The sequence below is a fragment of the Amblyomma mixtum genome, chromosome 1 (assembly GCF_055824585.1).
Source record: "Amblyomma mixtum isolate Tamu chromosome 1, ASM5582458v1, whole genome shotgun sequence".
Classification (NCBI taxonomy): Eukaryota; Metazoa; Arthropoda; class Arachnida; order Ixodida; family Ixodidae; genus Amblyomma; species Amblyomma mixtum.
The window spans coordinates 37834636-37850334 of NC_143012.1; the positions used below are offsets into that span (position 1 = coordinate 37834636).

General features: G+C 48.1%; 1 protein-coding gene across 1 annotated transcript in view; it reads left to right on the plus strand.

Annotated features, from left to right (window-relative positions):
• Window positions 1–15330, plus strand: part of LOC149366056 (doublesex- and mab-3-related transcription factor A2-like) — a 49236-nt gene extending 33906 nt beyond the window's left edge. Inside the window, exons 2-3 of the mRNA XM_089548028.1 lie at window positions 4600–4835; window positions 14771–15330. Of these exons, the coding sequence (XP_089404154.1) occupies window positions 4600–4835; window positions 14771–15058 (524 nt within the window). The 3' untranslated portion in view covers window positions 15059–15330. The remainder of the gene's footprint in view (window positions 1–4599; window positions 4836–14770) is intronic.
• The last annotated feature ends 369 nt before the right edge of the window (window positions 15331–15699 follow it).

A 15699-nucleotide genomic window follows, 5' to 3' on the forward strand; every position in this document is an offset into this window, starting at 1 on the left:
GGAGAAGGGAAATGCGGAGAGCAAGGGCAACTACGGTTGGCGACGGAGCCTCCTTGGGACGAGCAACGCTCTGCAAAGCGTGCTTCTCTGCAGGACGCGGGTGCGAGCGGCGAAGCGGCCTTCGGGCTTCCCTCCAGGGCCCACCCCACAGGTCTCCAGCCCATTAATCTCGCGACTCGCCGCACAATGGCTTTTCCATCTGGGGAGAGAACCCAGGGGGGGGGGGGGGGGGGAGAGAGAGAGAGAGAGAGAGAGAGAGAGAGAGAGAGAAGCAGCGCTTGCTGGAGGAAGGGAAGAGAGAGAAAGAGGGCGTGTTGAGAGGAGGACGCGGGAAGGGTGCCAAGGTGGAGGAGGGGGGCGCGACCGGAATGCGACGCCTCATATATCCGCAGCTGCAGCGGCAGCCGGAGCAGTTACGCCACTGCGTCATCTAACTTTCTGACAGTTTGTTATACGAGAATATGAGGAGGCGACAGCGACGCTGGCAGCAGAGCTTTAACACGCGCGAGCCCTTTATTTCACCTCCTCCTTATGAAGAGCGGCCGCATTCCTCCGGCTCCTTTAATACGGCGCAGCGTGGCCAGCGGGGGCGGGCGACACCTATTGACATTCCCCGGGGCTCGGATAACTATGTCGCTTATTAAATTTCTGTCCCGCCTCGTTATTAAGTCCCGCACGCGGCGTAAGCTGTCTCCGTGCTTGCGTGGCGTCAAAACGGCGGGGGAAGCGTAGCAGAGCGAGGTAAAAGCGTTTCCAATATCGCCTTTTGTGCGCTCCTGCAGGTGGCGGATGGAGCATGATTCCCCTCGGCGCAATTACGTTCGCTCTCTCTCTCTCTCTCTCTCTCTCTCTGTGTGACGTTGGCTCCGTTGGAAGGGGCTCGGAAAGTGCGTGTGCGGTGAAAGTTGAGGCGGCGGAATGTAGCCATGAATCGGAGCAGCGGCTCATGGCATATGCGAAGCCTGGTTGCTTGCTATTCGGCAAGCGTATATGTCAAGCGATCGAAAGCGCAAGTATGTGCCTCCTGTTTTATATTTTCTTTTATTGCGTACAGCTGCATATTGCGCGCAAAGTTTTATAACGCTGGTTGGAGCTATAGCCAGAGGCTGGTCGTGGAATTCAAATGGCAATGCGCGAAAGGAAGGAATGAAACAATTAAAGAAGGAATCGCAGCATATTTTCTGCGCCTAAAATATTCAGTTGCAATACGTTAATGCAGATCAGTGAAGAGCGAAGACAGGAAGAATAAAGAAGCAGATGCGTATTCAAGGGCACTATAGTTTGCTTATTTACTTCAATATCTAAAAAAAAAAAGACAAATGCTTCAGAAGAAACAAGGCAAACAAACACCAACGTAGAAGGTCTAAGGAATTAAGCAGCGCTAGCATGTCATAAAAACTGAAAGGAGATAAAAACAACCCTGTCCGCAAGAAATTCGCCATATAGAGCTGAGACTAAAAGAAAACGTGATGATTGCAATGAAAAATTCCACGTGAAAGAGAAGACTGGCGCATACATGAACGAAAAGATAATCAAATAGCAATAGAGAGAGAGAGAGAGAGAAAAGGACGGAAAGGCAGGGAGGTTAACCAGGCGATGCCCAGTTGGCTACCCTACACTGGGGGAGGGGAACAAAGGGGAAAAAAGGAAAAAGAGCGGCAAAGAAGTGAGTCTGTCAAGTGTCCATCGACCACTATGTCACAGGGACAGAGGGCGCGCACAGAAAACTTAGATTATAGGCGGGAATGCAACCCCGAGTCCCTTAGGAAATTCAGGAGCGCTTTCACCGCTTTCCGTTGTCTGGAAGGTTGCGTCCAAAGCCCCAGAACGTTAGACTCTGTTAAAGGACGCGAGTCCAAGCGGAGCAGAGAAGCAACTAGGCAACCGCGCTCTCGCTCAAAACGAGGGCAGTCACAGAGGAGGTGGCTGATCGTCTCGTCACAACCACACTGGCCACACGCAGGAGAGTCAGCCATTGAGATGAGATGGGAATAGGCGTTTGTGAACGCCACTCCCAGCCACAGGCGGCACAACAGCGTAGTATCACTGCGGGGGAGGCCGAATGGTATATGATGTTGGAGCAAGAGGTTGAAGTGATGCGAGCGGGGTGTCCAACCTCCAGGGGCAGACCACGACGTTACAGTCAGGTTTCGGGCGAGCAGTTGAAGGTGCCTTGCTGCGTCAGCTCTTGTCAGTGGTATGCGGACAGTGTTGGTTGTCTCGTGAGCCGATCGAGCAGCATCGTCAGCTAAGGCGTTACCAACAATGCCGCTATGGCCTGGTACCCACTGGAAGATGATTTCATGGTCTTGTTCGATTGCCTGGTGATGCAGATATCGTATCTCCGCTATAAGTTGCTCATGGTCGCTATGTCTCAAGGCAGAGCGAAGACATTGTAGGGCAGCTTTTGAATCACAGAAAACAGCCCATTTTTGAGGTGATTGTTGTGAGATATACTGTACCGCCGCAAGAAGTGCGGCCAACTCTGCTTCAGTAGAGGTAGTCCGATGCGAAATTTGTAGGTGAATTTGAGTCTGTCGCGCAGGAACGACCACAGCGCAAGCAGAACTAGTAGAGGTTACTGATCCATCCGTATAGACGTGAGTACGGTCCCAGTATTCGAAGTGGAGCATGGACAGTGTCAGTTGCTTAATGGCTGGCGTCGATAAATTTGACTTCTTCGCTATCCCCGGAATAGCAAGGCGCACACATGGGAGCCGCGTACACCACAGAGGAGAGGGAGGTAGTGCTGCCGGGGTGAACTGTTGTGGGATCGACGACTGTTGCGTCGTTATCACCTTCGCAAATGCAGAATGTGGTCTCTGCAGTGGCAAGGGCGCAAGGTGATGCTGTAGAATCCTTGAGATATGACGTATGTGCATTCGCAAGCAGTCTAGGACAATATAAGTAGAGATCGGGTGGTCTTTGGCGAGAGCAATGCTACCCAGTGTTGATACGTATGCATACGTTTGCTTAAACGAGTCTTTTGTGTCAACAGGGTGTTGCATATTTATCCGGCTGTTTGCACATTTCTGGCTTGCTTTAGGGCAGTGTTCCGTTTACTTCGGCTGATGAGACTATAGAGATGTCCTATTTCACGGCTTTTATGTCCTAGCTATCCTGACTTCGCTGTATTATCCCCCCCCCCCCCCCCCCCCTTTTTTTTTCCTGCGCTGAGAGAGCCCAGGAGTTAATTGCCTCAGCTTCTATGAATGGCGTTGAGCAATTTAATCTACCGATAATACGCACACTGTTGATAGGTCTCTGCAGCTTAAAGTAGCCGTAGTCTCCAACTTTTATTCAAATGCTTATGCCGCACTGCATGACTAACTGGTGTTTTGTTGAGGACGACTGGGTCACTTAAAGGATATACAGTTGCTAGCTTTTGTGTAAGTTTTAGAGTCTTTTGTTAAGTTATTTATTTTCGCAAGTCAGTAAGTTCCGTGCTTTATTTTTCTTCGACGTTATGGTCAGAGGGCAATAGCCTGCCTTTTACTCTCCATGAAGTGACATTATATCCTGAAACAGAAGTATTTTATTGAGAGAAGTGATTGCAAGCGTTCTTTGTTCTCTGAGCCAATGCTTTCTTTTTGTGCCTTTTCAACTTCTTGCGCACATGACGTGTTGCACATTACTGCGGCGTAACGGGTAACGGGTGTGCTCTGCATACGAAGTGCTCTGCGCTTTCCGAATTCCCCCGCTTTCGTCTTGCAACCGCTTTACCTCGTTGCTAACTCATAAAACTTGTCAAACCAGCTCAACCAGAGCACGCTGCAACTTGTGTTCGCATATTTGTCTTACTGACGTTTTATTCGTAGTCAGCTGCATTCTTTGGCCTTGAATCATTAACTTCCACACGTCGAGAAAGCAGCGTTTTTGTACAGTACTGTAGTTATAATTTTCTTTGCTTGTACATCCGACTGAAGGCGCCTTTTGGCTCTTGATATCGCAATTTAATCGTCCAGTGGTGTTCCCTATGAAGTGAAGGGGGCGTGAACGAAAGCGCATGTTACGCGAATGTCGTGCTCAGAATTCTTTAATCATTCCAGTTAGGAAACTCCGAATCAGAATCCGGCAATGACCATAAATAAGTTTCAGGATGTCAACAGATGGTGGCGCCGTCTGTGAGCTGGGAAGCGCCCAAAAACTTGCTTCCTTTACTAAATTTGTTGCTTTGGGTAGCGCTTAGTAGTTCTGAAATGGACTGGCCGAAAACCTGGTTTCAGTAGGTTGAGAAGGTGGTTTAAGCAGCACTGCACAGAGAGTTTTGTCAGCGATGATCAGGTGAGGCCAATTGGCAGCGTTGAGCATGTGTTTTTTGCAGCGCTGAACGTACCTCGGTTTTGGCAGCATTTGGAAGGTAGTTTTGAACTCCGCGGGATGTTTTGGTAGTATTGTGTAGACGATTTTGGCAGCGCTGAGCAGAGGGCGTGGCCACCTGCTGGCTTCCAGGTTTCGACTCAATCATAGAGTCAGGTTTTGGTACACAAGCGGTACGGGTAGCTCTGCAACTGAGGGGGACAGAGAGCTTTGTGTCACACGGACGATGACATCTCGGGGCGAACGGTGCACTTAACTGGGGTGTGGCGAATGGCGCAGCGGCCGACTGGAAGCGCGGCGGGCCCCCGTCGGACGCTTCGTCGTCCGAGGAGCCCAGCGGGAGCAGTGGCAGTCCGGCGCCAACCTCGACGGCCGCCGAGGACGGCGCACGTTGCGGCGACGACAGCAGCGACCGGTCGCCTTCACCCGAGCAGCCGCTGGCGCTGGACGCGCGCTCCACGGCGTCGCACCGCCGCTCGCCGCTGGACACCCTGGCCAGGCTGTTCCCCACCAGGGTGCGTATGAGAGCCCTCTGGGCTTCCCCTACCGCGTTACGACGTATGTGCGCCACACCCCGGGCAGCTGAAGGGATTTGCAATGCCTGCCATTGCATTAACATTCATTTACAAGAGGCAGACTTACGAGCGGCTTTAATAGACTTACGATGTCTTAATAGACTTACGATGTGCTTAACGATGTGCTAAATAGACTTAAGATGTGCTTTAATAGGAGTGTAGCCTGATAGATAAAATCGTTTTCGGAACCAGTTGAAGAGATCGCTATATTTCACAAGTCACGAACATCTAACGCGACTACAACGATAAACCTCAATATTTTGTAGCGTTCTAAGTTGTCCTGAATGACATTTGAGTAACTAACTGATAGGCTATACGAGACGGCAGTAGTGAGGAGATGCGTAGTAGGACCAGGAACAGACCCTCTTCTTGTCCCTTATTGTGCAGCCGCTACCGAAGTAAAAAGGACGAAAGTGTTTGCTTTCAAGCCGCCTAGTGTGGCTTCTGTAGAATGCGTGGAAGTCCCAATATTCGGAAGGGTAAGGACGAGAGCTTGTCTCGTCTTCGAAAGAGTTGGAACGCTGGAGACACGTAACGAGCCAGACAGCAATGGCCCAGGATTAAATATCTCGGTCTCTATACTTATAACGAAGGCTGTGCACCCGATTCACCGCGCGCGCCTACTAGAAACATTAGGCCATATCGGAATTCAGCCGCGGGACCGTGACCGGTGGTTAGACCGGCAGGGACTTCGCTACCGGCAAGACTACTGGCACCTTAAGCATACCGTGTTACCGTTACTGGAGTTCCGGGAACCCGCCCACCACCAGTCCGCACGCTCTGATTGGTCCCGATATGAAAGGCGCGCACGCAGCTGCCGGGTACCTGGCGCCATCTGACGCCTTCAAGGCGATCTGCGCATGCACACTGGCGGCGCGTGGCTCCCGGTGCTCAGGAAACGGTAACGGTAACACTGTATGCGAAGGGGGCCTAAAAGAGGCCATTAACATACCGTCTGCCGTGTACCGTGTTACCGGTGCCGGAGTGCCGGAAGCGCGCGCAGCTAATGCCCGTGAGCAAATCGCATTTAAGGCGCGTTTCGATGTAGGCCAAACGCAAGAGGCGCCCGTGTGCTGTGCGATGTCAGGGCACGTTAAAGATCCCCAGGTGGTCGAAATTATTCCGAAGACCTCCACTACGGCACCTCTTTCTCTCTTTCTTCTTTCACTCCTACCTTCCTCCCTTCCCTTACGGCGCGGTTCAGGTGTCCGCCGATATATGTGAGACAGATACTGCGCCATTTCCATTCCTCAAAAAACCAATTTACAATTTATTTTACTGATGGCGCCACGTACCCGGCAGCTACGCGCGTGCCTGCAGCACCGGAACCCAACAGCGCTTGCTCACCGGTGGTGGGCGGGCTCCCGGTACTTCGGTAACGGTAACATAGTACACGGTATGCCAGAGGTGTCAGACACCTTTAGCATACCGTGTATCGTGTTACCGTCGCCGTTACCGGAGTACCGAGAGCCCGCCCGCCGCCGGTGAGCAAGCGCTGATTGGTCCAAGCAAGCGCTGCAGGCGCGCGCGTAGCTGCCGGGTACGTGGCGCCATCTGGCGACTTCAAGGAGATTTGCGCATGCTCATTGGCTGCGCGTGGGCTCCCGGTACTCTGATACCGGTAACGGTAACGCGGTACACGTTATGCTAAAGGCACGGCCGCTAGATACAAAGCGCAAAGCGAGGTGCGGCCCGCCACGTCGCACAGAAACGGTGTCTTGGGCCTAGTTCTCCGTGCGCCCGCCGCGGCGCCACTGCTCGGGGACAACTGCTCGCAGGGAAACGCCGCGACAGCTGCGTCGGTACGCCCGTTGCTCACTGTTTGAGACGTAAACAGTGCGCTTTCTACTTGCTCATTAAAGATTGTATTTTTAAGTAGTCATTGAGTACGCCGATTATGTCACAATCACCGCAGCAGGCAGGAAGTGTATGCCTGAACGCTGTCCATAAAGGCCGCCTATACGATGCACGACGGCGCGCGCGGCTGTACCTGAGGATGTTGCATTAATGCGCCTGAAGCTTTCGATCTACTTTTAAGGCGTAAGCCTTTTATGGCTCATGACTCGCCAGCGTGTCCGTCCGTCCATGCATCCGCGGCAGCTGTCAATAATGGTTACTTGAAAAGTCAGTAATGATAGTTAATGGTGTAGTAGTATTTTTTTATTATTTTTCATTTATGAAATACTACCAACTGCCTCTTGGCAGTCAAAGCAGGAGTGGATACATTGTTCTTGAACAATTGCTAAGGTGAGTTTAACAGCGGCAAAGAAAGAAAACATGCTATTGACAATCAGCCACGAAGGAATGTGCACAATCAAAAAACACAAAAAAAGAAAGAAGGAATACACTTTGAAAGGCGGACGGCAAAGCAAGAAGCGTTGTAAAGAAATACTTGCTGCATCATAGGTAAGATGACACGGCCGTAACAAAAGATTCAACTGAGGGCATGTCAGCTACTTCACAGGGTAAGGCGTTCCACTCGGCTGTGGTTCGAGGAAAGAATGATGAGCGGTAGGCGTTAGTTTTAACCTGCGGCATTACAATTGTTTTGATGTGCTTGCCTCTCGTTTTCCTGGATTCGTTGAAGTGCATGTAAGTATGAAAATTTATTTTGACATGGTGGTTGACAATACTGTACATCATGTGTAGGCGGTGTAGTTTACAGCGCATTTCTAGCGACGGGAGCCCAGCTCATGTTCTCAGGTCTGAAACAGAGATACTTCTATGGTAAGCGTTAAAAATGAATCGAAGTGCTTTCTTTTGTACCCCTTCAATGTGATTGATGTTTTTCTTAGTATGAGGGTCCCAAACAGTGTCAGCATAATCAAGAATTGGCCTAAAGAGTGTCGTGAATGCTGCAAGTTTTGTTGCACTAGTGCAGTGCCTCATGCGGTGCTTTAATAACCACAGCTTTTTTAGTGACGCCGACACAACATATTCAACATGTGCGTTCCACGTTAATTTGGAGTCAATTATAACACCAAGATATTTGAAGTTGTGAACCCGCTTGACATCAGCATTGTTAAATTTGTAAGTATATATTAACGGTTTTTTCTTTCTTGTGACCATCATGTGGGCACATTTAGAGACATTTAGGTTCATGCGCCAGGATTGACACCAACTGTTAATTGCAGAGAGGTAATCACGTAGCACAATTTGATCTTGCACAGATTCGATGACCTGGTACACGATGCAGTCATCGGCGAAGAACCGGCATTGTACAGAGCAATCCAAAGACAGGTCATTTAAATAGATCAGAAAAAGAAGAGGTCCAAGGACAGAACCTTGTGGTACACCGGATAATGCAGGGGCAGATGAAGAAAGTGAGTTTTCAATGCAGACATACTGTTGTCGATTGGATAAGTAACAATCAAGCCAATTCAAAATTTGTTCACTTTGCAATACACTTTTTAGCTTAAGTAATAACCTTTTGTGACAGACTCGGTCAAACGCCTTTTCGAAGTCGAGGAACAGTATATCAATTTGCCCACCCTGATCCAAAGCTACCGTGAGATCATTAGTAGTGTGTAGTAGTTGCGTAACCGTGGATAGGCCACGTCGAAAACCGTGCTGTCTCTCAGAAAAGAAATTATTATTTTCCAGAAAACTGCTTATATGATTAAAAATAAAGTGCTCCATTACCTTGCTAACGGTGCACAGGAGCGAAACAGTAGATGTACGAACAGTAATGATAATTAGTTAATGATACCCACTAAACGCGCACACGGCAGATGCGCGGCATCGTGCCCCATACACGTCCCTGACCTCCACACACGCATGCACGAAAATCCCAAAGAGTGCACGGCAGACACTAGGCAAACAATTCATTCACGCGCACGCGAAAAGTCCAAATCCAGCACCGCAGACGCGAGGCAAACGTGCTCACTCATGCGCACAGCAGAAAATCCAAATAAAGCACTGCAGACATGAGGAACGTCAGTAGTAGTAGTAGTGGTTTTTATTTTGCATTGAATATGGAAGGCAAACGCGGTTTTACACGACGCAACCCTTATAAAAATTTCTATAGAAAGTCCATAGACTGTCTATAGACTTTAGTCTATGAAGTCTATAGACTGTCTATAGACAAATCCTTTAGACTGGTCTATAGACAGTCTATAGATTTATGGCCATACACTTTTAGTAGACTTTTGTCTATAGACAGTCTATAGAGAAATGTCTACTGAAAGTCTATAGGTCTATAGGAAGTCTATAGACACAGGTCTATAGACAGTCTATAGACGATCTATAGACTTATGGTCATACATTTCCTATAGAGCTGTCTATAGACACTTGTCTATAGACGGACTATAGACGACCTATAGACTTATGGCCATAGACTTCCTGTAGATTACCGTCTATAGACAGTCAACAGACAAAAGTCTACTGGTCCAGTAGACATATGTCTATAGACTGTCTATAGACATTCCATAGGTGTGTGGCCTGGCAGTGCTATAGACCTTCGTCTATAGACAGTCTATAGACCTCTGTCTACTAAGCTATTAGTAGACCATTATCTATAGACTGCATATAGACTGTCTACAATAATTGAAAAAGGTCACCAGACAGAGTTCACACATGAAACAATCAATATACTTACAAATTTAGTTTATTTCCAAGCTATCCAGGCTGGGAATATGCAATACATGCACCATAAGAATGCACCACAGTAACATAAAAGTTGAAAGTAACAGTCCGGCTAGTATCCTCAGAAGCATTCTTGTGGCCTGTTGTCTGCAGTAAATCGTCCGGGCATGTTTACCTGTACAGCACAAAGGAAAAAAATAATATAAGAGGAACTGACAAAAAAAATTCCCATTCCATCTCTACACATGTGCTTTACAATGGAAGGCATATCCTGGCTATGCCATTCTAGAAAGGCAATCTTGATCTTTTGGTTTGGTTTTATGGGGTTCAAAAACCCAAGGCGACACAGGCTACGAGACGCTGAAGTGAAAGGCTGGGGAATAATTTCGGCCACCTGTGCAGAGTACACAGGCCTTTAGCATTTTGCCTCTATTAAAATGCGACCGCCTAGGCCGGAATCGAACCTGCATCTTTCAGGTCGCCATACGAACATGACATCCACTGAGCTATCACGCCGGCTCAATCATATCAGTAAATACACGAAAGATTATATGCGTCGTCATAAAACATTGTAACAAAGACCCCTAATCCCTGGAGCACTCTACTCTGAATCCAGTACTGATACTGATTTCTGTATGGCAATACTGTTACAGCCAATACCGACCTCTTTATGGCAATCCTTTTACATTATTTGTAACAGAAGACTTCGAACAATTGTGCCACATATCTGCATTGACTCGCAAGGAGCTGTTAAGAATGCCACCTCCATAAAATACAGATTCAGTGCACCTCACACAGAGATCCAAAAAGGAGAATATTGCAGCATTTATTCTTATAACCGCTATAGAAGAAGCGCTTCAAAATACCCTGCGTGAAGCCTGGTACACCCGGCCAAATTTTTAACTGGCTCGGGTGTTGCATCGCTAAATGCACCTTGTAAAAAAGGTGCCTTTCGGCTACACTGCTGGCATATTCATGCTGTAATTTAACGAGTGAAATGTCATTTCGTGGTTCCTTTTTGTTCATATAATGTTTGAGTGCAGTACTTGCGTGTTTAGATCAACATTATCAGAAACATTCGTCTGCCACTACGAACAGCTGAAACAAGCGGCATACGCAGAAATGGATCTGGTCCATATGGCCTCATTCTCTGGGCAAAGTACCACTCCTTTCATGGCGGACAAGTCGTTTAGCCAGATTAGTGCAAATGCGCCACCAGAACCATTGCTTCGTATTTCGCTTGTTTCGGCTCTTCGTATAGCGGCAGACGATGAATATTTTGATACCTTTGATCTAAACACGCAAGTACTCCACTCAAACATTATATTAACAAAAAGAAACTATGAAATTCCATCTCACGCGTTAAATTACAACATGAATATGCCAGCAGTGTAGCCAAAAGGCACCTTTTTACAAGGTGCATTTAGCGATGCAACACCTGAGCCAGTTAAAGATTTGGCCGAGTGTACTTAAGCTGATACTCAAACAGGCACAAGCTATACAAAACCAGCAGGCAGAAGCAACCAGTTCACCACAGATTTGCGCCTATAACTTGAAGCACAAAGACGGAACAGCATACTCATACATCTGCGCGCGCTCTTAGAAACAAGCGGGTTGCAGCGCTTCCATGCCGTGCTCATTATTCAGAATACTAATACAGCACAGAGAGGCTGCAGCTGCGCCGTTTCAAAAGCAGTCGCGAGGTTGAGACAGCAAATTACTGTCACGATAAAATGCCGTCTGAAATTCACTTAGTTTTTCCTTCAAGTGCAGCCCCAACAGCGCAGTAAAGAGGTGTGTTTATTGCATGGAGGTAGCCTAACCCAACGCTGCTAGAAAAATCAGCGAAAGCATTGAACGTGCTCAAAGTCGGAAGTATTTCATTGAAACAATTACAGGCGCAGCTATAATAACACGAGAGCTTAATTTAATTTTAGGCGCAAATAAGCGGCGAGTCACATCGGCGCTTTCGTTACGTAGCAGTCTGAAATCAGAAACACATACTTTGCCTCTAGCGCAAATGGTATTCGAGAAATCTGTGCACGCGTGAGCAGGATTCATGAACGAACCACTCGGAACGAAATGCAAGCCACCTCTTGTCGAGCCGACCTTTACCCAGCTTTCAAAATGAAGTGCCCGCAAGCCAGCGGCGGCGGCCAACGGCTCTGATGACAGACACGGACGAATCCATACGTGTGCAACGAAGGGGAGATGGGATGGAGCTCGTGGGTTCTTCGCGGTGTTTGAGCACGCCGGCCATTCGCGCCGGCAACGAATTGTATTCACCCATCACACTACAAGCATTCCTCCAGCGCCGCTTGACTACAACTTTGACAAACGTCTCGCGCTCCAGTCTATAGCGTTACAAGACACCTTTGCTGAAACGTCGGCGTCCACGACGCGCACCGAGCGAGCGTCCATACGTAGCAAGCAATGCACACCTCAAAAAGAACAGCACTTCATGGTCCAGAGAGGCGATAACACAAAGATAAGAAAACAAATGTAATCCACCACTGAACGAGACTGTATGTAAGTACGTTTTCGGAGGTGCAAAGTAAATTGAGCTCACACGGCGCTAACTAACACACAGTTCCATTTCGGCCGTCATTCACAGGTTAAACGACATTTCTGGCCGCGCATCTACCTTGAAACACGAAAAATCTAGTAGACAGCTCGTGAGGAGCGGCTTATCATCAAGGGCATCGCACAGACTGCCTTTCCGCGCGTTAGTAGACAGCGGCACAGAGATAAGCGGCACTAGTCGAGAGCCCGATGGCTTCCGCCTTAGAAACGAAGATAGGACGTTTGTAACTGCGCACATAATCTGTTCTGCACACATAGCTCTGCTTAGAGTGGTTTAGGAGACCAAATGAATAAAATATAAACGTGTAGACTTACCGTAAGTGGACGATGAAGCTGGATTTTGAAGAAAACGTAATCCGTGAAAAACACGCCAACGCCATTGATGCAGCCACGCACAGGGTTGTTTGCAGCCCGAATGATTTTCCGCCGTCTCGCGGTAAAATGGGTAAAACGTGAAACACAAACCCATTTCACGGTCGTATCTTTATCGCTCGCACTCTTGCCGTGCGCAGCTTGATCTGATATCCAAGACCACAGAAGGCAACCGGTTTATAAGCTTAAATTCTTCGCTTACCCTCTAAAAATTTTATTGTTTTCGTGGAAACAGAACCGAAATCTAACTTCTTGTCGGTATACCCGCCGCATCTCCCACCGAATAGTATGTGGTACAATTCTCAAATAATAATTATAAGGTTACGTAGCATAACGTCTTTTTTGCGTGTGTTCGTGTTTAGAGAACTGATATGCGCCACATCAGCGTGTCATCGGCTCCGAAGCAACAGGTGCAAGGGTACGAACGAAAAAATACTGGCTTTGTGATTGTTGCGTCGCAGCACTTAGTCACGTGAATACAAACTGCAAAGGTAGAAATGGCAGATGTTAATCGCAGAGAGGACCAGGCTCTTTGAGATTAATCTAAGATGTTTCTAAGGGATGGGCGCTTCCTTGAATGCTCACACCCCTATTTCCCCCTTTATTTTCAGGACGTTTTAAAGAGAAATGTAGATCCGTTGATAAAATGTTTCTGATTTCAGCACGTTGGACAGTAACGATTGAAAGATGGAATGAAATTTTGTCGAGCAGATTCCTTTAAGGGACAGCGTATTCGTTCGATGTAGTACTGTTTGCGGGCGCCCTTACTTCAAGAACGGCTGCTTTTCCTTGGCTTACTTGTTAGCATTAAATATTTAATTGTATTGACAATATACGTCACGGTATAACGAAAAGGAGCTTGTCAAGGCTCCTGAAAACAATATACAGGAGGGTGTTGTAATGGCCTTACGCAATACATTTTAATTTCCGTAATAGCGAAGGAGGTGGGGGAATCCCGACATAGTTGCGGTCACTAGATGCAGGTCCCCTCAACATACAGTGCAAAAAGAAATTGACATTGTTCTGGACTTAGTCGAAGTTCAGAGTATCGAACATTGTTAGATAAAATTACGATTGTTATAGACTGGTCTATAGGCAGTTCACTATCTATAGTGTACAGTCTATAGACGAAAGGAAATTGAGGCAGTTGTAGACTGTAGTCTGTAGAGAGTCTATAGACCGTCTATAGACGAAAGGAAATTGAAGCCGCTATAGACCGTAGTCTATAGAGAGTCTATAGACCGTCTATAGACGAAAGGAAATTGAAGCAGCTATAGACCGTATTCTATAGAGAGTCTATAGGACGTCTATAGACGAAAGTAAATTGTGACAGCTATAGACCTTAGTCTATAGACCGTCTATAGACGAAAGGAAATTGAAGCAGTTATAGACTTTAGTCTATAGACAGTCTATAGACAAAAGGAAATTGAGGCAGCTATAGACCCTAGGCTATAGCGAGTCTATAGACCGCCTATAGACGAAAGGAAATTGAAGCAGTTATAGACTTTAGTCTGTAGACAGTCTATAGACAAAAGGAAATTGAGGCAGCTATAGACCCTAGGCTATAGCGAGTCTATAGACCGCCTATAGACAAAGGAAATAGAGGTAGTTATAGACTTCAGTCTATAGAGAGTCTATAGACCGTCTATAGACAAAAGGAAATTGAGTCAGCTATAGACTTTAGTCTATAAATTGTCTATAGACAGTCTATAGACGAAAGGAAATTGAGGCAGCTATAGACCTTAGTCTATAGAGAGTCTATAGACAGTCTATAGACGAACGGAAATTCAGGCAGCTATAGACCTTAGTCTATAGAGGGTCTATAGACAGTCTATAGACGAAAGGACATTGAGGCGGCTATAGACCTTAGTCTATAGAGGGTCTATAGACAGTCTATAGACGAAAGGAAGTTGAGGCGGCTATAGACCTTAGTCTATAGAGAGTCTATAGACCGTCTATAGACAAAAGGAAATTGAAGCAGCTATAGACTTTAGTCTATAGATTTTCTATAGACTGTCTATAGACAAAAGGAAAAGTCTATAGGATGGCTATAGAGTCTATAAAAAGTCTATAGAAAGTCTATAGACCATTTTTATAAGGGAAACGCGCTCGAACACGACGAAGCAAGGAGCGCTTCGGGAGTCCACTCCCGGGACCTGTCCCCGAACAGTGGCGCCCCCACCGAAAACAGCGGCCGCGACTGTAAACTCCGCCAGGACATGCTCACCCATTGTCGGCGGCGCGACGTGGCTGGCCGCACCTCGCTTTGCGCTTTGCATCGAGCGGCCGTGCTAAAGGTGTCTAATTTCGCCCGCTGATTCGCCGCTCTCCCACAGCCTCAGTCGTCCCTGGCGGCTGTGCTGGACCGCTGCGGTGGCGACGTACTCCAAGCCCTGGACCAGCTGCTGCTGCAGGAGCCTCCGCCGCCACTGGACTACCGGCGGCATCCGCCTCTGCCTCCGCCGGCGGCGGCCGCGGCGGCCTCCCTGCTGGGTGCCGTGCCCGCTTACCCGGGCCTGTTCCCGCCGCCCCCGCCTACTGCGGCGGCCGCTGCCGCCGAGCACGCCAAGCGACTGGCCAGCATCTGGGCGCCGCAGCAGGCCGACCACAAGAGCGGAGACTGAGCACTCCTCCCGCCCTCACTGGCCTTCTTCCACCGCTCCAGTATTGCCACACCTCTTGTCCCCGGGCACGCTTCGCTGGGCAGAGCTGCCGGAACCCGTGGCCGCTTACTTCTTTTTTTTTGGCTGCCTGGTTTCTCAGCAATGCTCGTCGTGCGTTTTGGTAGTTGCGATCGGAGGCGCGCGTCCAGTGTCGGACACTATCTTGCGAGCGTAGGGCACACTCTCGATAGCTGAGCACTTCCTCCAGTATTGGTTACACCGTCGTCATCTGTTATTGAAACCGAAGTTAACGGAGATGTTCTCCCTTAAACATATGCATTCCCAAAAGGGGATTAACGTCATGAATACATATCGCTGTTCCCAGGGCAACAGCCTGGTAATGATGATTCAACTTGTTACCTGGCAAACGTCACCTTGAACCTAAATATTTAGCATTAGAGGCCACATTGGGAAGAAAATGTGGCTGCGGAAGCTAAATTCGCTTATTGGCTGGATGGAAGTGACGTCAGCAGGTCGGAACATTCTCACTGGCTGATTGGCTGGATGCAAGTGACGTCATGAGACCAGAGAATTCCTATTTGCTGGAGGGAAGTTACGACACCGCACCGGAAATAATGTCACTTCCGGCAGGCATCACCAAC